General features: G+C 32.6%; 1 protein-coding gene across 2 annotated transcripts in view; it reads left to right on the plus strand.

Moving 5' to 3' along the window:
* Positions 1-22,744, plus strand: part of LOC127715781 (circadian locomoter output cycles protein kaput-like) — a 107,664-nt gene that overhangs the window by 56,524 nt on the left and 28,396 nt on the right. For both annotated transcript variants that reach the window (XM_052221925.1, XM_052221926.1), the window contains 2 exons: positions 5,881-7,331; positions 18,085-18,146. In XM_052221925.1, coding sequence (XP_052077885.1) covers positions 5,881-7,331; positions 18,085-18,146 — 1,513 coding nt within the window. The remainder of the gene's footprint in view (positions 1-5,880; positions 7,332-18,084; positions 18,147-22,744) is intronic.

Raw genomic sequence — 22,744 nt, forward strand, 5'->3', positions numbered from 1 at the left:
ACTACCGTTATTTTGGAAAAAAATTAACGTGATTCTTAAAAATCAGTTGATTTTTTTATCAACTTAAAGAAATTGTACATTTTATCGTCCTGCACCAAAAATTACTGTGAATGTCATTTGGCAAGATTTTTTACCATTATTCGTCATGAAGGTATCCCCATTACAACCCTCCTGTATCTTGGCATTGCACAAGGTCATGTTTTTCTCTGACTTTTAATGACGTCTTTACTCTAAATCCATTGGATGTTGGATGTGTACTGACTGATATTTTAGTCTTTAGATGCATGAATTTTTTTATTAGTTGTTATTGGCTTTGAACTAGCTGTTAGTAACAGCGAGTACTCTCAGATCTCTACTTAGTGTCTTTTTGTTGTGGGGATGTATAAGTACCCTGTCACATCCACTCTGTATTTTTGTTCTAGGTGTATTTTTGCTTTGTATCGATCTAATGAGTTAAGCCTGTTTCAACTGATTTTTATACGACCGCAAAAAAATTTTTGTGGTCGTATATTGGTATGACGTTGGTGTCGTCGTCGTCGTCCGAAGACACATTAGTTTTCGCACTCTAACTTTAGTTTAAGTGAGTGGATCTCAATGAAATTTTACCATAAGGTTCAATACCACAAAAGGAAGGTGGGGATTGATTTTAGGGGTTATGGTACCAACAGTTAAGGAATTAGGGGCAAAAAGGGGCCAAAAATAAGCATTTTTGGTACTTCCAGACATAACTTTTGTGTAAGTGTATGGATCTCTCTGACATTGTACCACAAGGTTCCATATCACAAAGGGAATGCTGGGATTGATTTTGGGGTTAATTGCCTCCAAATTTTAGGAATTAGGGGCCAAAAAGGGGCAAAAAACAAGCATTTTTCTAGTTTCATGACAATAACTTGTGTGTAAGTGTATGGATCTTTATGAAATTGTACTACAAGGTTCCATATCACAAAGGGAATGCTGGGATTGATTTTGGGGGAAATTGCCTCCAAATTTTAGGAATAAGGGACCAAAAAGGGGCAAAAAACAAGCATTTTTCTAGTTTCATGACAATAACTTGTGTGTAAGTGTATGGATCTTTATGAAATTGTACTACAAGGTTCCATATCACAAAGGGAAAGCTGGAATTGAGTTTGGGGGTATTTGCCCAAAAAGTTTAGGAATAAGGGGCCAAAAAGGGGCCAAAAATAAGCATTTTTGTTACTTCCAGACAATAACTTGTGTTCAAGTGTATGGATCTCTCTGAAATTGTACTGCAAGGTACCATACCACAAAGGGAAGGCTGGGATTGATTTTGGGGGTAATTCCATAAAAATTTTAGTAATAAGGGGCCATAAAAGGGCAAAAAAACAAGCATTTTTCTAGTTTCAGGACAATAACTTGTGTGTAAGTGTATGGATATTTATGAAATTGTACTGCAAGGTTCCATATCACAAAGGGAAAGCTGGGTTTGAGTTTGGTGGTAATTACCCTAAATGTTTAGGAATTTGTGGCCAAAAAGGGGCAAAAAAATAAGCATTTTTCTAGTTTCCAGACAATAACTTGTGTTAAAGTTTATGGATCTCTCTGAAATTGTACTGCAAGGTACCATACCACAAAGGGAAGGCTGGGATTGAGTTTGGGGGTGATGAATCATAAGGGGGTTCAAAAAATTTGGGGGGGGGGGATTTTTTTTTCCTTTTTTTTTCTTGAAAATTTTCCATTTTAAATTGGTTACTTCTGATTTATATATAAAAGCAAATAATAATGATTTGGTTTGAATAGGTAAATTAAAATTTTTTAAGTTCTTAGACCACTTTCATTCTGTGTCAGAAACCTAGGTATGCTGTGTCAAATATTTTATAAATTCAGTGCTGTATCAAGCTTGAATGTTGTGTCCATACTTGCCCCAACTGTTCAGGGTTCGACCTCTGCGGTCGTATCAAGCTGCGCCACAGCGGAGCATTTTATTATAGTTTGTTCTTATGTTATACTGTTACACCATTGTCCCAGGTTAAGGGGAGGGTTTGCGCGCCTTTTAACTAGTTTAACCCTGCCATATTCTTTTTGTGCCTGTCCCAATTAAGGAGCCTGTAATTCAGTGATTGTCATTTGTTGCTGTATATCATATTTGTTTTTCATTCATTATTTTGTACATAAATCAGGCCGTTAGTTTTCTCGTTTGAATTGTTTTACATTTGTCATTTAGGGGCCTTTTATAGCTGACTATACGGTATGGGTTTTACTCATTGTTGAAGGCCGTACAGTGACCTATAGTTGTTAATTTCTATGTCATTTGGTCTCTTGTGGAGAGTTGTCTCATTGGCAAACACACCACTTCTTCTTATTTTTATATATATACTGAACTTGAATGTACAAATGATCTTCTAAAATATAATGACATATATTCTAACTGTTTTTGGGAACAATCTCTTCTTTTCATTAATTTTAAAGCCCTTGTAATTCATAGATATTTTAAGGGAAAAATGTACTCATGGGAGTTTTTTTTTCATTATATAAAATATATATTTCCATGGGAAAGATTTTTCAAAATTTGTGTTAGTATTTTAAGAATATATATAATTTATATAAAAATAAAAAAAAACTGAATTGAACTTTTACATTGAGAGATATGTCATGTTCATGTCATATGTTATTAGTGTTGAGTTAAATGCCATAAAATGAAAGGTTAAAGTGCTCTCAGGTTGTGGGGTCAATATGTTTTTGCATGTTTACTTTTAATCACATCCTAATACATGTGTAGATGTCCATGTATACATGTTCTAAGAGCTCTTGTTAAGATGTGTTCAGCTTACCAAATAAATGAATAAACAAGTACATTGTACTGAAATGCACACTAAGTAGACTAGTCTGTAGGAGATCTCCACATCTCCAATGTTTTTATATTTCATGTCTCCAGAGCTTTACAAAGAACTGATTCAATATATATGCATGACAATTATTTTTGTGAGTGCATTTTCAAGGACAGTATGCAGTTTTCTTTTCCTCTCATGTCTTAATTTTTTTCTAGTATTTATGTCTCCTAGAGGCATCAAAGTCTGCATTTTTCTTTTCCTATCATGTTTTAACTTTTTCTAGTACTTCATGTCTCCTAAAGGTATCAAAGTCTAGAGAAACAGTAAATTTCCTTAAATTTAAGCTTTTACTTTTCCAAAATTCTTACTGCTTTTAGCATTGGTACACCATCATGATATTTTTTTAAGAAGCATGTTATACATTGTATGCCAACCAGATTTAATTCACATTTTTGTCTGGACCAACTCCAATTAATGATCATATTATTCTGTTTTTGCCTGTGTGTCAACAACATTTTGGTGCAGACTATGATTAAAGTACTGTGAATTCAGAAATTATTACGTGCATTTATTATTGCTGTTTTTGAAGAATGGACAAAAATGCGAGATTAATTATTGTGATTTCAGGAAAATCGCAGCATACAGATATATGTATCATATATCAGAATTGGAGTTCTTATTATTTTAATAATCAGCAAGTCGCATTCTTCAAAATTAATAAAACCGATAATTTCTGAATTTACAGTAATTTTTTTTACATAAACAATTTTTACAAACCTTCTTGAATTTTATGAAACTTGGGACAGAAGATTCAAATTCATCGATCATGATCAGAGACAGCATCCTAAGCAAATTTGATTATCTTTTTCATGTACTTTACTCAAAAAATGGACTTATCAGGGGTAGTTTTCTTTTTACTTTAAGCATTTAGATACAGTCTATGGTTCAAGTTTTTATTTTTTTTAGGTTAAGCATTTAGATACAGTCTAGTGTTAAGTTTTTTTTTCAGTTTAAGCATTTAGATACAGTCTAGGGTAAAGTTTTTTTTCAGTTTTAGCATTTAGATACAGTCTAGAGTTAAAGTTTTTTTTTAGTGATAGCATTAAGATACAGTCTAGGATTAAAGTTTTTTTTCAGTTTTAGCATTTAGATACAGTCTAGGGTTAAAGTTTTTTTTTTAGTTTAAGCATTAAGATACAGTCTAAGTGTTAAAGCTTGTAAAGCATCAATAACCTTTTTCAAACCTTCGGAAACTTGTACAGAGGATTCTTCATAATCAAGAAATAACATCTAGAGCATCAATTTGATTTTTTCTGATTTTCTATATTTTGCTACATAACTTATAGATAGGCATACTTTTTTTTGCAGTCAACATTTGCATGCAGTCTGTGGTTAAAGATTTTAAAAGTTGAATAAATTTGTCAAAGCTTGAAGAAGTTTTACAAAAATTTTACATAAAAGATCTTCTTCATTATTATAAATCAAGAACTAACATCCTGAGCAATTTTTTAAAAAATTCATTTTCTTGTTTTTTACAAAAAGATTGACATAGTCATAATTTTTGCAGTCAACATTATACATTTACACTGAAAACAGCAGTTGGAGTTAAGAGGTAACAGTCCCATTGTTACCCTTGACAATTTTTTTATTAATGTGGGTTACAAACAAAATTTGAGATTTTGGAAGAAAAACAATGAAAGTTATGTTTTACTTGCTGAATACATAGTTGCAAACATTACATAATTACAAAAGACAAATGAAAAAAGTAGTATACGTAACTGCTAGTGGTCCCTTGTTAATTTATGTATCATTGTCATTTTGCTTAGTTTCTTAAGTAACCTTTTCTGACATCGGACTCGGACTTCTTTTAAACTGAGTTTTACTGTGGGTATTGCTGTGTGTTTGTTTATTCTACATTGGCTAGAGGTAAAGGGGGAGGGTTGAGATCTCACAAAACATGTTTAACCCCGCCGCATTTTTGCGCCTGTCCCAAGTCAGGAGATTCTAGCCTCTGTTAGTCTAATGTATGTTTTTTAGTTTTAGTTCATTTATATGTTTTGGAGTTTAGTGTGACGTCCATTTTCATTGAACTAGTACACATTTTGTTTAGGGGCCATGCAGCTGAAGCCCACCTCCGGATGCAGGATTTTCTCGCTGTGTTGAAGATTCATTGGTGGCTGTCAGGTTGTTGTCTCTTTGACACATTCCCCATTTCCATTCTCAATTTTATATATAAAAACATAACTCTAACTGTTTATTACAGCAGAAAAAAAAATTGTTTAATTTATTTGGACCTCCAGAAAAACGCATTATGTGTAAATTAAATAACACACAGTCATAAACTGCTACTAATGTTCTTCATATATGTAATTGAAGCATAAAAAGTGTTTTCTTTTTTTTACTGAATGACAGATCATGAAATAGTAAAAACATACTATTAAAAGTACTGAAGCATAAAAAATGTGTCTTGTCAAGTATCATAAGAATAATTAACCTTCAATGATTTGACACAAAAATTCTAAGACGCAATTTTGATGACCTAGCACCTAGTTAAACCCTTCTGTTTCTCCAGACTTTTTTATGAGTGTATAGAAGTTCTGACCTTGACCTGTTTTTCAAAATATTGGTTAATTATTAGTTTTCAACAACGTCATTAGCTAAAAATGTAATGTTTTCCAGATATTCACATATAAATACAGAATTGGTTTTGTTTATTATTATTCAGTTGTAAATCAAAACTCATATATGTAAAGAATTAATGAATGCAAAATTTGGATGTCTTTTGAAAATCAATACATAGTGTTTTTAAATATGGAAGTCATGTTGAACCTAAGATTCCTTGCTTACTATATATAGATATAAGATCAATATTATTTTTTTCAGTATAATTCTGTCAAGCTGTCTGTCATGACTTTCATTGCTATGTGATTAGGTGCTAGATCTATAATGTTTCTTAATTAAGAAAAACGCTAAGAGGATTGTCTGACTGATAATTATATTTTCTCCAACAAGAATGTGATCAATTTGTAAATTGACTGTCAAAAATAACACATTTTGAAGTAACAATCATCATTTATGCTTTCATTTGAAGCAAAGAAGAAGGCAACAAACTGCTGGAAAAACAAAGGAAGGAACTTGAAGAATATTCATTTACAGCAGGTGAAAACAAAGGAGTGGGAATTCAAAGCTGTAAAGATTCAAAGGTCAGCCAACTAAGCATTGATGTCAGAGCTGATGAAAGTGAAACGTCTGAAGCTGATAAATCAAAGGTGCGAATGTGTGACAAATTAGATATTTTATTGGAAAATATTGTGAACAAAAATTCTTATTCATTTGGATGTGAGACGTTAAGCAGGAAATTTGATTCTGTTGAAGATAAAGTGTTGTCATCGCCATATGTGTGCAGTAATGTAGGAGTAAACTCATTGAAAAGATCTCTACCCTTGGACTTTAATAATGAAAATAGTAATATATTGCATGATATAGAGGTTAAATCTATCAGTCCGAGTTCCAGCCAGAAAGAAAAATTGTTACTAAATAATGAAGTAAGTGCTGACGTTAATTTAACATCATTTCTCAACGATATGGATATGTCAAAATCTCCACCTTTTAATGGACATAGTTTTCAAAACTGTGACAGTAAATTTGTTCCGAAGAGAAAATTCCAATTAAATCATGTAAATGGTGATGTAGAAATGTTAGCAAGGACAACATACGGATCACCTCATAAAAGTAATGGTTGTAGCACAAAGACTTCGTTTGGAAACTCATTTGGCAATAATCATTTACCAAACTTGAATACATTTCATCCATATCATAGGGACATGTTAGCCACAAAAGCATTCCAAGGAACGAATGATTGTGTTCGATCATTTCAAAATGACATACAGTTGCAGCAATTTCATTCCCAAATGATGCCATTATCATTTCCACATACACTCAGTTGTGGAAGTACTCACCAGTCCGCAGGATTGACTTCTTCAAACAGGGTATATTCTTCCAATATGTATCCAATTCCTGATTATTCTAGTGGTAATGTCAGTACTTCATTGACTGGTCCACAATCATACGACAGAGTAATTAATCAATTACTGCCATCAGGCAATAGACCACCCTTTGGTCATGAACTTAACAGGGGACCACAGAAAAGCTACGGGTATCCATATTTTGGGGTAGAGTCTATGGTGAATGAACCACAGTCACAGGGCTATGGTTTATTTGACAAGGAAATTAGCAGAAACAGTTCTGTCCCAAAAACTAACGTGACTAATGTTGATGAGGAGTCATTCGACAAGTTTCCATATGATCCAACGTTGTTTGGAAATAAACCTATCCGGGTAACAGATTATTTGGAATTGGAAGAGGGTAATTCGTATCTTAACTTTGGAAGTCATCCAGGATTCCCACAAGATAAACTGAAATATACAAATTTAGATGCTGCTCAACAGGGAGTCGATGATGGCTCTTCCGATGAAGAAGCCAGGTTGTCAAGAAAATGTAGTGTTACCGGTGGATGGAGTGACGACTCTGACAATTCATCATGTGAGTGTTTAATGTAAAGTCAGAATTTTTTTCAATGTTTTTTAGTTTTTTTTTAAATAAAATTTAAATTGACATTGGATAAGTTTAACAAAATAGAAATTTGTATTTTAAATTTTGCTACCATTATTTTTAAAAAGCATTTTCTGAAATGACATTTATATCAATTGTTCAACAGTTGTTATAAGGAATGCATGAGCACAAACATTTCTATAAATTCACAGTATTCCATGTTAGAGAAGACTTTATTTTATTTGATTTCCATCCATTTATTATATATGTTTTAACGTCAATGTTTGCTTAAAGGGACATTAGCTACGAGATATAAAAAAAAAACATTTGATTTTTTTTTGTTCAATCATTAATGAAAGTGAAATAGTGAAATAATATTTCGCTTTTAGCAGCTAGTTTGGTTCAATTTTGTCAAAATAAGCTAAGAAACATTGCTGATGAATTATTCACTTGCAAGTGAATAATTCGACTTCATTGAATCTGTACTCATGTGACCTTCAATTAAACCCCTTAGCTAGAGATGGGTTACACATAAACTAGGCGTGTTCAGCTATTAAAAGGAAAAGAATGTCAACATTGAAAGTGAAACAACGGTAAAAATTTGGTTGACTGATTGGATCCTCAAAAACTCATTCTTATACTGGTAAAAATGATGATTTTAGCATATTTTTATACGACCGCAAAAAATTTTTTGTGGTAGTATATTGGTATGACGTTGGCGTCGTCGTCGTCCGGCGTCGTCGTCGTCGTCGTCGTCCGGCGTCGTCTGGCGTCGTCCGAAGACACATTGGTTTTCGCACTCTAACTTTAGTTTAAGTGAATGGATCTTTATGAAATTTTACCACAAGGTTCAATACCACAAAAGGAAGGTTGGGATTGATTTTGGGGGTTATGGTAATAACAGTAAAGGAATTAGGGGCCAAAAAGGGGCCAAAAATAAGCATTTTTGTAACTTCCAGACATAACTTGTGTGTTAGTGTATGGATCTCTCTGACATTGTACCACAAGGTTCCATATCACTAAAGGAATGCTGGGATTGATTTTGGGGGTAATTGCCTCCAAATTTTAGGAATTAGGGGCCAAAAAAGGGGCAAAAAACAAGCATTTTTCTAGTTTCATGACAATAACTTGTGTGTAAGTGTATGGATCTTTCTGAAATTGTACTACAAGGTTCCATATCACAAAGGGAAAGCTGGGTTTGAGTTTCGGGGTAATTGCCCTAAACGTTTAGGAATTTGGGGCCAAAAAGGGGCCAAAAAACACATTTTTTTCTAGTTTCCAGACAATAACTTGTGTTCAAGTGTATGGATCTCTCTGAAATTGTACTGCAAGGTACCATACCACAAAGGGAAGGCTGGGATTGAGTTTGGGAGTGATGAATCATAATGGGGGTTCAAAAAATTTTGGGGGGGGATTTATTTTTTTTTCCTTTTTTGTTTCTTTTAAAATTTTCCATTTTAAGTTGGTTATTTCTGATTTATATTTAAAATCAAATAATAATGATATGGTAGGAGATACACACCAAACAGGATGTGTAAATTATTATATAATAAGTATTGTGCAATAGCAAGAAATTTTCAATTGCACAGTATTGCACAATAGCAAGAAATCTTCAATTGCACAGTATTGCGCAATAGCAAGAAATCTTCAATTGCACAGTATTGCGCAATAGCAAGAAATATCCAATAGCACAATATTGCGCAATAGCAAGAAATTGTCAATTGTACAGTATTGCGCAATAGCAAGAAATATTTAATAGCACAGGATTGTGCAAAAGAAGATACATCCTATAAATTGCTTATTTCTTGACCAATTTCAATGGGGTTTTATTCTTGATTTCATGGGGTTCTTTAATATGCTGAATCTAACCGTGTATTTAGTTTTTGGATTTTGGGCCCCGTTTTTAAATTGGTCCACATTGAGGTCCAAAGGGTCCAAAATTAAACTTTGTTTGATTTCATCAAAAATTGAATTATTGGGGTTCTTTGATATGCCGAATCTAACTGTGTATTTAGATTCTTAAATTTTGGTTCCATTTTCAAATTGGTCTACATTAAGGTCCAAAGGGTCCAAAATTAAACTTAGTTTGATTTTAACAAAAATTGAATTCTTAGGGTTCTTTGATATGCTGAATCTAAACATGTATTTAGATTTTTGATTATGGGCCCAGTTTTCAAGTTGGTCCAAATCGGGGTCCAAAATTAAACTTTGTTTGATTTCAACAAAAATTGAATATATGGGGTTCTTTGATATGCTGAATCAAACCATGTATTTAGATTTTTGATTTTTGGGCCCCGTTATCAACTTTGTCCACATTGAGGTCAAAAGGGTCCAAAATTAAACTTTGTTTGATTTCATCAAAAATTGAATTATTGGGGTTCTTTGATATGCCGAATCTAACCGTGTATTTAGATTCTTAATTTTTGGTTCCGTTTTCAAATTGGTCTACATTAAGGTCCAAAGGGTCCAAAATTAAACTTAGTTTGATTTTAACAAAAATTGAATTCTTAGGGTTCTTTGATATGCTGAATCTAAACATGTATTTAGATTTTTGATTATGGGCCCAGTTTTCAAGTTGGTCCAAATCGGGGTCCAAAATTAAACTTTGTTTGATTTCAACAAAAATTGAATATATGGGGTTCTTTGATATGCTGAATCTAACCATGTATTTAGATTTTTGATTTTTGGGCCCCGTTATCAACTTTGTCCACATTGAGGTCAAAAGGGTCCAAAATTAAACTTTGTTTGATTTCATCAAAAATTGAATTATTAGGGTTCTTTGATATGCCGAATCTAACCGTTTATTTAGATTCTTAATTTTTGGTTCCGTTTTCAAATTGGTCTACATTAAGGTCCAAAGGGTCCAAAATTAAACTTAGTTTGATTTTAACAAAAATTGAATTCTTAGGGTTCTTTGATATGCTGAATCTAAACATGTATTTAGATTTTTGATTATGGGCCCAGTTTTCAAGTTGGTCCAAATCGGGGTCCAAAATTAAACTTTGTTTAATTTCAACAAAACTTGAATATATGGGGTTCTTTGATATGCTGAATCTAACCATGTATTTAGATTTTTGATTTTTGGGCCCCGTTATCAACTTTGTCCACATTGAGGTCAAAAGGGTCCAAAATTAAACTTTGTTTGATTTTATCAAAAATTGAATTATTGGGGTTCTTTGATATGCCGAATCTAACCGTGTATTTAGATTCTTAATTTTTGGTTCCGTTTTCAAATTGGTCTACATTAAGGTCCAAAGGGTCCAAAATTAAACTTAGTTTGATTTTAACAAAAATTGAATTCTTAGGGTTCTTTGATATGCTGAATCTAAACATGTATTTAGATTTTTGATTATGGGCCCAGTTTTCAAGTTGGTCCAAATCGGGGTCCAAAATTAAACTTTGTTTGATTTCAACAAAAATTGAATATATGGGGTTCTTTGATATGCTGAATCTAACCATGTATTTAGATTTTTGATTTTTGGGCCCCGTTATCAACTTTGTCCACATTGTGGTCAAAAGGGTCCAAAATTAAACTTTGTTTGATTTCATCAAAAATTGAATTCTTGGGGTTCTTTGATATGCTGAATCTAACCATGTATTTAGATTTTGGATATTGGACCATAATAGGTGAATGTCCAATTTAAAATTTTTAAGTTCTTAGACCACATTCAATCTGTGTTAGAAACCTATGATGTGTCAAATATTTAATCACAATCCAAATCCAAAGCTGTATCAAGCTTGAATGTTGTGTCCATACTTCCCCCAACTGTTCAGGGTTCGACCTCTGCGGTCGTATCAAGCTGCGCCCTGCGGAGCATTTTATTTAACTTATGATAAGAAATCAAATAGACCCAGTAAAATCCAATTGCATGTGTTCACTATCTATTTATATCTATATTTATGTTAATATTGGTTTATATGACTGTCGGCAGTCTTCGGAGGTCACCTAGATGGTTAATTAGATGGTGTCTAGACTTAAATATACACGAAATTCTGATATACATTATCGAGTCCGAGTCCGAGTCCATGCATTGTCAATTTTATTATTTTAGACTTTTTATAATTTGAAATAGGTTTTAGTATGTTATAAATCAAATATGAGAATTGCTGTCAAATTTCTGAACATTAATTTGACAGCTAATGCCCCTTTAAGCTAATCATAACTCTTTTAAAATTTATGCAATGTAAGAAATAATATAGAATCTGTTTTGAATTCTTAGAATTTCATTTTTGAATTTCAAGATTATTCTTCTTTTTACATGTTTTAAGTTATATCATTAAACACCTCTTTCAAAAAAGGTACGAAAAGCTGCTTTATTGACCCTTAATTAAATATTCACTAATTATTTAAAAGGTTGCATTTGAAGACTTTAAATCTGAGCAAGGGTCTTGAAACGGCCATATTTGCCAGTCATATACTGAAACTAAAAGCTATTTGTCCTAAACATGCTAAACCATGTAAACGGCAGATTGGGATTTTGGTCAATTTTATTTTTTTTACAGAAATAGGTTGATGCCATGAATCTAGTATGAATAATTTCGACAGTTTGAAAAAATTTAGGGCCCCAACTTTTAAGTCATCTCAAAATGACTGAAATTGTATGAAATTTTTTCGATTATTGATATTTAGAGATAAGCAAAAACATTTTCCAAAAATATATTTTGCCACATTCATTATGTACATTAGATATTCCGTTCAACATACATTAGATATTCCTTTCAAGGATGCAATGAGAGTCATCTTTCTAGGCTGTTGCTTAATAGTTACATTTACTAAAAGCTACATGAATGTGCATATATATGTTAAGTGTCCATTTGTGTTAAGGAATGACCATGCAACTGGTGTATGTTAAATAGATCTTCTATATTTAGTGACAAAAAAGTGTTAATTATGACCTGTTTGTGGCATCACACTGGCATCATCTATGAAATTTCAGCACTCAGATTCAATTATCACTCTATTGAATTATCAATAATGATCAGTTATATTACAGTGTTTTCCTAAATTTTTTATTGAACAGAATCAGATTTTGAAAAAGCTTAAGTCAGGTTTTTCCTTACAACTTTTTTACATAAATTTGAGAGAAAAGTAAATGGCAAAATCAGGAGGTAGAATTTAAAAAGTTGAAAGCTACTAAAGGCATGTTTGCACGCAACCAGCTTCTAAGAAAAACAGTGATAAGATTAACAAAGATTTTTATATTTTATTTTAAAGTCATTGAACAAATAATCATGGATTTATTCATGCATCCTTTTTCTCAATAGCAATCTTAGATCAACTGATGAAAATGTAATTCTTTTCAGTTTGGCACATTTTCAGCTCATATTTGTGCCAATTTTAGTGCAACACTGTTTGGTAATTTTGATTATCCAGTTAGCACATACTTATAACTTCTCGTCCAATCAAATTGCTTATATTTGCCTTCTAATTTTCATAGTACATTCTTTTCCCGTGTACTAAGTAACTACGCATGAATGACCACAAGGGTAAGATTTCATTGTATCGTAATCATGATATTAAAAACAACAAAAAATTGCCACTGGCTATTTTGAAATAAAATGCTGTGTTCTAAATTAAATTAAATAGTTTGTAATTAGTTTTTTTTTTTCACGTTGATTTTTAAATACCCTTCTATTAAAATCTTTGGATATAAAAAATGTTTTTGACAATTGCAAATTTCTTTCATTTAAATAAAGGGTATGTACTATGAAACCTTGTGAAGGGAAATTAAAGCAAGCCCCTCGCTCTAAATTTCATAGTATATACCTTTCCATAGACTAACCTAGACTTAGTCCACTCTTTTTATTTAACATGTTAACAAAATGAATTGAACTCACAAGACAAACAAAATTACCTGACTTGAAGGTCCACTACTTTTTGTAATTACTGACATTTAAACCAATCAAGGTAAACCAAAATATATAGGCATTGGCTGTTTTAATGAGTTCTACCCTCACATTTATTTTTTGAAATGGTCATCATCAATATATGACTGTTTCGAAACCATGGCAGCGTTCTCAAAATGTGTTCAATTAGAGCTGAATTCTAATAAATTCATCAAATTTGGGAAAATGTTTCATATTATAGACATAATAGACAAATTAATTTCTTGGAGGGGCATTAGCTACGAATTTGTCATTTTTTTGTTTTCAACATTTAAAAAAGTGGAATATAGAAATAATACTTTGATACGTAGCAGTCATTTTAGTTCAAATTCAACAAAATAAGCTGATGTATTATAGACTTGCAGTGCAATAATTCAACCTCTTTTGAATCCATACTTTTTGAATGTGTTCAGCATGTGGTTCATTAATCAAAAGAAAAGTTTTGACAACATTGAAAAGTGAAACAAGGAGACACCAGAAATAACAATTTCTTTGGCCTCATCTGGCCCACAAAAAATCAGTCTTATACAGGTAAAACGATGATATACTTTTAATTGAGAACATGATTGAAATCAAGCAGACCTACAAAAATCGTTATTATACTATTGCACATGCATGCTTGACTGTTTGTATTTTTATACGACCGCAAAAAAATTTTTGAGGTCGTATATTAGTATGACGTTGGCGTCGTCGTCGTCGTCGTCTGGCGTCGTCCGGCGTCGTCAAAAGACACATTGGTTTTCGCACTCTAACTTTAGTTTAAGTGAATGGATCTCTATGAAATTTTACCACAAGGTTCAATACCACAAAAGGAAGGTTGGGATTGATTTTGGGGGTTATGGTACCAACAGTAAAGGAATTAGGGGCCAAAACGGGGCCACAAATAAGCATTTTTGTAACTTCCAGACATAACTTGTGTGTTAGTGTATGGATCTTTCTGAAATTGTACTACAAGGTTCCATACCACAAAGGGAAACCTGGAATTGAGTTTGGGGGTAATTGCCGAAACGTTTAGGAATTGGGGGCCAAAAAGGGGCCAAAAATAAGCATTTTTCTAGTTTCCAGACTATAACTTGTGTTCAAGTGTATGGATCTCTCTGAAATTGTACTGCAAGGTACCATACCACAAAGGGAAGGCTGGGATTGATGATGGGGATAATTGCCTCAATATTTTAGGAATTAGGGGCCAAAAGGGGCAAAAAACAAGCATTTTTCTAGTTTCAGGACAATAACTTGTGTGTAAGTGTATGGATCTTTCTGAAATTGTACTACAAGGTTCCATATCACAAAGGGAAAGCTGGGTTTGAGTTTGGGGGTAATTGCCCTAAACTTTTAGGAATTTGGGGCCAAAAAGGGGCCAAAAAACACATTTTTCTAGTTTCCAGACAATAACTTGTGTTCAAGTGTATGGATCTCTCTGAAATTGTACTGCAAGGTACCATACCACAAAGGGAAGGCTGGGATTGATGATGGGGATAATTGCCTCAATATTTTAGGAATTAGGGGCCAAAAGGGGCAAAAAACAAGCATTTTTCTAGTTTCAGGACAATAACTTGTGTGTAAGTGTATGGATCTTTCTGAAATTGTACTACAAGGTTCCATATCACAAAGGGAAAGCTGGGTTTGAGTTTGGGGGTAATTGCCCTAAACTTTTAGGAATTTGGGGCCAAAAAGGGGCCAAAAATAAGCATTTTTCTAGTTTCCAGACAATAACTTGTGTTCAAGTGTATGGATCTCTCTGAAATTGTACTGCAAGGTACCATACCACAAAGGGAAGGCTGGGATTGAGTTTGGGAGTGATGAATCATAAGGGGGTTCAAAAAATTGGGGGGAGGGGGGGGGGGGATTTTTTTTTTTTCCTTTTTTTTCTTTTGTTCCTTTTTTTTTTCTTTTAAAATTTTCCATTTTAAGTTGGTTATTTCTGATTTATATTTAAAAGCAGATAATAATGATATGGTAGGAGATACACACCAAACAGGATGTGTAAATTATTATATAATAAGTATTGTGCAATATCAAGAAATTTTCAATTGCACAGTATTGCACAATAGCAAGAAATCTTCAATTGCACAGTATTGCGCAATAGCAAGAAATCTTCATTTGCACAGTATTGAGCAATAGCAAGAAATATCCAATAGCACAATATTGCGCAATAGCAAGAAATATCCAATAGCACAATATTGCGCAATAGCAAGAAATTGTCTATTGCGCAATAGCAAGAAATATTTAATTGCACAGTATTGTGCAAAAGAAGATACTTCGTATACAGTCAGGGATATAACTCTATAGGGTTATTACAGAAAAATAACATACATTTGTTATTGTGGACTAAAAAATCAAAGAACTGTGATAACATATGTATGTTACATGTTTCAAAGGGACAATATACATCATTAGTTTAGTTAAAATGTATAAAAGTTCTATTGATATTACTTTTGTCTATATATATACTTAACTATTGAAAGATATAACAGTTCATAGTTTGCCAATTTTGCACAGTACACCTATATGTTATTACAGAAAAAATACGCCTGTAATAACTAAAGGGTGTTATCACAGCTTCTCTATATCACTTCAAAGCATTTGCTCAGACATACATCATGCTTAATTACAATGTATTTTAATTTATTGTAAGAAATAATGACCAGAGCATGTAATGAGGTTCTGCGCAAGTTTCTCAGTAATTCCCAAGTGTCTTATATAATAAGTTACATTCCTTTAATAACCTAGCCTTGTTATCACAGCTAAGTTTATCCCTTAATAGCCTTGTCTCATTGATTTACCATGGTTCATCAAAAATGAATTAATTTAATTAAAAAATTAGTTATCAAGGCTATGCATTTAGTTTCTGCGCAAAGTCTCTAGAGTTCCCTAGAGCCCACTATAAAATAAATAATTTTACAAATAACAAACATATGTTATTACAGATTTAGAAAATTTAAGGAATAAAGAGTAGACAACTCATGAAAGTATCTGTAATAACACACGCAAGTTATTTTCTGTAATAACCCTATAGAGTTATATCTTTGACTGGTATAAATTGCTTATTTCTTGACCAATTTCAATGGGGTTTTATTCTTGAATTCTTGGGGTTCTTTAATATGCTGAATCTAACCGTGTATTTAGTTTTTGGATTTTGGGCCCCGTTTTGAAATTGGTCCACATTGAGGTCCAAAGGGTCCAAAATTAAACTTTGTTTGATTTCATCAAAAATTGAATTATTAGGGTTCTTTGATATGCCGAATCTAACCGTGTATTTAGATTCTTAATTTTTGGTTCCGTTTTCAAATTGGTCTACATTAAGGTCCAAAGGGTCCAAAATTAAACTTAGTTTGATTTTAACAAAAATTGAATTCTTAGGGTTCTTTGATATGCTGAATCTAAACATGTATTTAGATTTTTGATTATGGGCCCAGTTTTCAAGTTGGTCCAAATCGGGGTCCAAAATTAAACTTTGTTTGATTTCAACAAAAATTGAATATATGGGGTTCTTTGATATGCTGAATCTAACCATGTATTTAGATTTTTGATTTTTGGGCCCCGTTATCAACTTTGTCCACATTGAGGTCAAAAGGGTCCAAAATTAAACTTTGTTTGATTTCATCAAAAATTGAATTCTTGGGGTTCTTTGATATGCTGAATCTAACCATGTATTAAGATTTTTGATATTGGACCATAATAGGTGAATGTCCAATTTAAAATTTTTAAGTTCTTAGACCACATTCATTCTGTGTCAGAAACCTATGCTGTGTCAAATATTCAATCACAATCCAAATGCAAAGCTGTATCAAGCTTGAATGTTGTGTCCATACTTGCCCCAACTGTTCAGGGTTCGACCTCTGCGGTCGTATCAAGCTGCGCCCTGCGGAGCATTTTATTATAATATCTGGTTATATGACAGTCGGCAGTCTTCGAAAGTCATCTCAATGGATAATTAGATGCTGTCTAGTGTAAAATTTGCCCGAAATGCAGATACATTATACCAATTCTATGCAGTTGTTAATTATTTCTTTTAGAATTTTTGTAATTTGAATATAGGTTTTAGTATGTAATGTTATCAAATATGAGAATTTGGGTCAAATCGGGGAACATGAATTTGACAGGTTATGCTCATGTAAGGAAATTGAGGCATATGCTCCCAGTATGACTGTGTATTGTCACTGACATCAGATATGATTTTAAAGTTTATAATCAATTTAAATATTCATCAACTATGACAATAAAATGAAATCATTCAAAGATTATTTGATGTTAATCATGTTAATGGACAGTTTTGATATCAAAAGATCCATTTCATCATTCATGTCATAAAAAGTTCAGTTTTACAAGCTAAAATTTAATCTGTGCGACAATATCTTACAAGAAAACCTTAAAGTTAGCAATAGTTTTGTTTTATAGCAGATCAGGTTGTAGAAATTTTCCCGTTAAACCAAGAAGATACATTAAAGTATGGATGAAACTGTGAATAATAAATTCTGCGAGAACGTGTATAGTCTCCAGCTGCAGAAATGTATTGATGGATAACTGTAAATAGACCAAAAGTTCTACCTAAACGGCTTATAACTGTAAATAGACCAAAAGTTCTACCTAAAAGGTTAATAACTTTAAATAGACCAAAAGGTCTACCTAAACGACTTATAACTGTAAATAGACCAAAAGGTCTATCTAAACGGCTTGTAACTGTAAATAAACCAAAAGTTCTTCCTAAACGGCTTAGAGAACATTTTTCTATAGATTTGAAACACCTTTATGTAAAGTTTCACTTATGATATAACAAATATGCCACCTTTTATATTTAGAAACAAGGGCCAAATTTACTGACCATACTGAATGTTTTATAAATTGCTTTGTGTTATAGGTAAAGTAAAGGTACAGAGTCCTACAGTTGATTCAGTTACAAGTCCAAGTAATTCAAAAAAGGTAAGAAAAGACTAAAAAATACTGAAAGGTAGACAAACATTATTTAAGGTAGTTGCAGACATTGTAATACATGTAATACTGAGCAGTCAACTGAAAAAGTATAGGGCCGTCATCATGGATTTCTTAGTTTTGTATTAAGTTAGGATCAAATCAATTTCAAAGAATCAAACATGAAGACAAATTTATATTATTTCCTTGGAAATGCAGTTGCTTCCGAAACCAAAATCACAAGCATTAATTACATGCGTGCGGAAACTTCACAGAATGGTTGGGCAAGCGAACCACAATTTTAATTGATTTCAGTTTGATCATGGTTTGATTGCAGGTTGATCACAGTTTGATTGAAGATTGGGGATCTAAATACAAACAAGACGATTTCAGTTTTATTGCAGGTTGATCATTATTTGCTCTAATTGTTGTATGTTGAATTACTCTGTATAATTATATTCTACAAGCTGTCTGCAATTGAATTACAAGTACATGTACATCTGAAAATGAGTAAAAATAAACTTGGCAATGGTGCATGCAAATTAATTCATTAATGCTAATTTTGAAACCAAATTTGATAGAAAAAAAAATCATAAGTGTTTTGAGTTGTTGTACAATGTTTTTCCTATACATGCTCGATTAAAGAGTGCCCTAGACTACAGATCAAAATTGTCTATGGGCTTTTTGCACTTGATTTTGTTTAAAAAGACATATAAACAGCTGTTATACAACATGGTTTACTCTCTACTGGTATTTAGTCTTCCTTTGTTCAAATGGTTACTGATCAGAAGACGCTGTAACGGTCTAACAAACATACATGTATCACCAGTCTACCATCATCCATCATTACTACATCTGATATAACTCTTCCCAAACATGTATTCAGTACTAGACAAAGATCAATCTATAGATAAAAGGTATCAAGTCCAAGTTTGTATGGATTATTTCTCTCACAAAAGACAATGAAATAAAGGAACAAAACTTTTGCATTGAATAACTACATGAGGAATTGTTTTATTTCTGCCACACAAAGTAATGACATTTAAGTCGAAATCAGTAGATTATTTTTAAGTATTAGGCACAGACAAATAATTTATGCAATGCTATAAGTGTTAATTTGTTACATATATAGCTTTATGTGGGAGCTATTTAGGGAAAACCATGATTTAGTGAAGGTTGTGTGTTGTTATTTACATCCTTGTCCCGAAGCATTTGGTAAATAGCTGTCTCATTGGCAATCATACCACATTTCCTGTTTTTATATAAAAGATTAGAAATCTTCTTTTATACCTAGATCACTAAGATCACAATGTGTCAAGTTTAACCAGTTGATCACCAACTTGATCTTTTTGCAATCAATCCTTTTTGATCACAATAAAGTCCATATGACATACAGCATTACTGTCTTTTGTACACTGTGTACTCGTGTTTTTTTCTAATGTTAGCATTTAGGTAGAAGTCTGCTTTTTCAATAAGGCCAAAAACAGCTCCCGTTTCTTTCTCAAGGTGGCTGTCAGAACACTGCTGACATCATACATAACATAACCAGTTTTTTAAATACATTTCAGTTAAAACATGTTATGCAATTCATGTAATAACTTCATGCACTCATTAGCTAGCTTAGATTTGCATGCAGAAGTTCCACAATCATCTTTTAGCTTGCAGCAAGCATCTTGGAATTGATTTTTTTGCAGCATGCTTGTCACAAGCTTGTAATGAGCATAATGAAAATTTTGCATGCATGCACCAAGCATCTTGCAATACAAACTTCAGATGTTTGGATGCAGCATGCTTACCAAAAGCTTGTGAAAAGCATACTGCAAATATGCAGATTGCAGTAGGGGATTTTGTATGCCCCCGCTAAAGTGGAGGGGACATAAAGTGTTATCCTTGTCCATCTGTACGTAAGTTTATGTAAGTCCCGAAATTTGTTTCTGTTGTCTCACCTTAGTTTGCCTCAACCAGATATTATGAAACTTATACACAATGCTTCGTTATTACCACAAAACACAGATCAAGTTCGAATTTTGGTGGCAAAGTCACTTTTACCGTTCAAGACAAAATGACCCAAATATCATTAACGATGTAATATGAGTTACGCAAACGTCTTGTTTGTAAATATGATACTACGTGCAACTTGGCAACTTTTCCTGGTGAATGTTGAATATTCATGTAAACATTAGTGCATTAAGTTGAGATATGTTCTTATGATTTACTGATTACACGTTTATAGAAATTACATTACACGTGTTTTTTGTGATTTACAGTACACATTATACCATAAACAATAAAAGTACAAGGAATACAATGTGTTTATTGCAAATTTATGGTTCAGGATGTATCCAAAATATTATCAAATACTTTAAATAGACGTTTAGGCCACACCTAAAAAAATGGTTAAATAACTACATACTGTTCCCTATTGGATTTTCTACACTAGAAAATATTCATTTGTTTAAAAAAATATTAGACATTTCGGCCACACCTGAAAAATGATTAAATTACCATGATACTGTATAATGTGTTCCCTATTGGAATTTCTACACCAGAAAATACTCATTTGTTCAAAAAATTTTAGACGTTTTGGCCACACCTAAAAACTGGTAAAATTACTAGGATACTGTATAATGTGTTCAATATTGGAATTTCTACACCAGAAAATACTCATTTGTTCAAAAAATATTTTTGTCAGGACAAAAAGCCTCATGTTTGCTGATGATGTGGTGCTAAACTTCAGTCAAACAATGAATGATTTATTGTGAATTCATATTAACCAAGTATGGAATACTATAATCTATTTAGGATTTTGTTGGCATTGAGGGTTAACCATGAATTCGAGTGGTCAATAAAATGATTTGATGTTTATAGGCTTAATTTTGTATGGAGAATTTGTTATACCTCGAAATCAACTATCTAGAAAAGTACATGATTTCCTCAATCCATGAAAAATGGTTACTCATGAATAAATGAATACACACTGTTTTGATTTACCATACACACTAATTACAACAAAGTAGAGTAATTGTATCACATGGTTTCTGTAGGAAAATGTCTGTGTGAAGCAAAGAAAGTGACCCATACTTATTGTTCTGATTCTGAAGTGTGTTAAGTATTATCTAGGTTTTGCCAGTGACTTTATTAAAACAAATACTAGCTGCAGTGTATATCAATATTGTTGTAGAAGATACGTATGTTTTACATCATAATTACTGTAAACACTTTCATTCCTATTGGACCAGTTGTTCAGAAACATGGGCCTGAATCCTCTTTAAGTCAACACATGATATGGTATGTGGGATTTGGTATGTTAAATCCAAGGCATTGCCATGTCATGTGAGATTTGGTATGTTAAATCCAAGGCATGTTTTAAGTTAGGAAATGAATCCTCTTAGTCAATGCCATAACCACATCATGTGAGACTTGGTATGTTAAATTCAAGGCATGTTTTCAGTTAGGAAATGAATCCTCTTAGTCAATGCCATCATACCTGTCAACTGACCCGGATCCTACGGGTGTGACCCGAGATTTTCACAATTCTCAGGGGTCACCCGGAACACCTGCCGGGTGACGAAATAACCCGGGAATTCGGAAAATAACCTGTTTTCACCCGGATTCCTTAGCCTTCAGACTGATTAGATATAAAGTGATTTCAATGAAATCTGGGACTATTATATATATACTAGTATAATAGTCCCAGATGAAATACCGGCAATTTAATTCGTAATTCTTCCTGGACAAGAAGTTCAACTAGCTGTGTAAACTCAGCTCAATTGACCCATTTCAGTGCATGGCTTCACTTGACAGCTTTGGTGTCAAACACACTGTTAATTAACACCAATCACCTTAGCTTTAGGTTGTAAATAATTTGTGTATTTCAAAGTTGTTTTAAAAACAATTTGAGTTACTTCCCCTTTTTTGTCAATTCACAAGATACTCCTTAAACTTATGTTTTTTTTGTAAAAAGATTAAATCTAAAATGAATTGAATGCACAAACATATCAGAATAATACTTTTACTTATTGTTCTACCTTAGAACAATTAAAAAATAAAAATTTAGAAAATTACTTTTTTCATCTATACTTCCTTGAATTGTTTAACTTTATTTTATTATACTCTAATATCGACATATTTTATGGTCCACTGTTTAAAAGCTGCACAAATGTATGTAAAGAAAACACAAATTGGCACATTGTATGTCATGGAATGAATATGAACAGGAATTAAGGCAATGAAACACAAATCTATCAATGGCCTCCAGGTGCAATGAAATAATAATATGTACAATTTTAAATTACTTAACCAGGTGGACATGTTTTGGAAACTTAAATATATAATTTATAAGAAAAATGTCCCCTAAATACTGAAATTCAGCTCGAAAAAGTTCGTACGTGTTATGACCTGAGATTTCATTCTTCTATGCAGGTCATCACCTGCATTTTCATTGTCATAGGTTGACAGGTATGGTCATCGCCATAACCACATCATGTGAGACTTGGTATGTTAAATCCAAGTCATGTTTTAAGTTAGGAAATGAATCCTCTTAGTTAATGCCATTGCCACGTCATGTGAGATTTGGTATGTTAAATCCAAGGCATGTTTATTTGGGGAAT

The sequence above is a fragment of the Mytilus californianus genome, unplaced genomic scaffold (assembly GCF_021869535.1).
Source record: "Mytilus californianus isolate M0D057914Y unplaced genomic scaffold, xbMytCali1.0.p SCAF_9, whole genome shotgun sequence".
NCBI classification, from domain to species: Eukaryota; Metazoa; Mollusca; class Bivalvia; order Mytilida; family Mytilidae; genus Mytilus; species Mytilus californianus.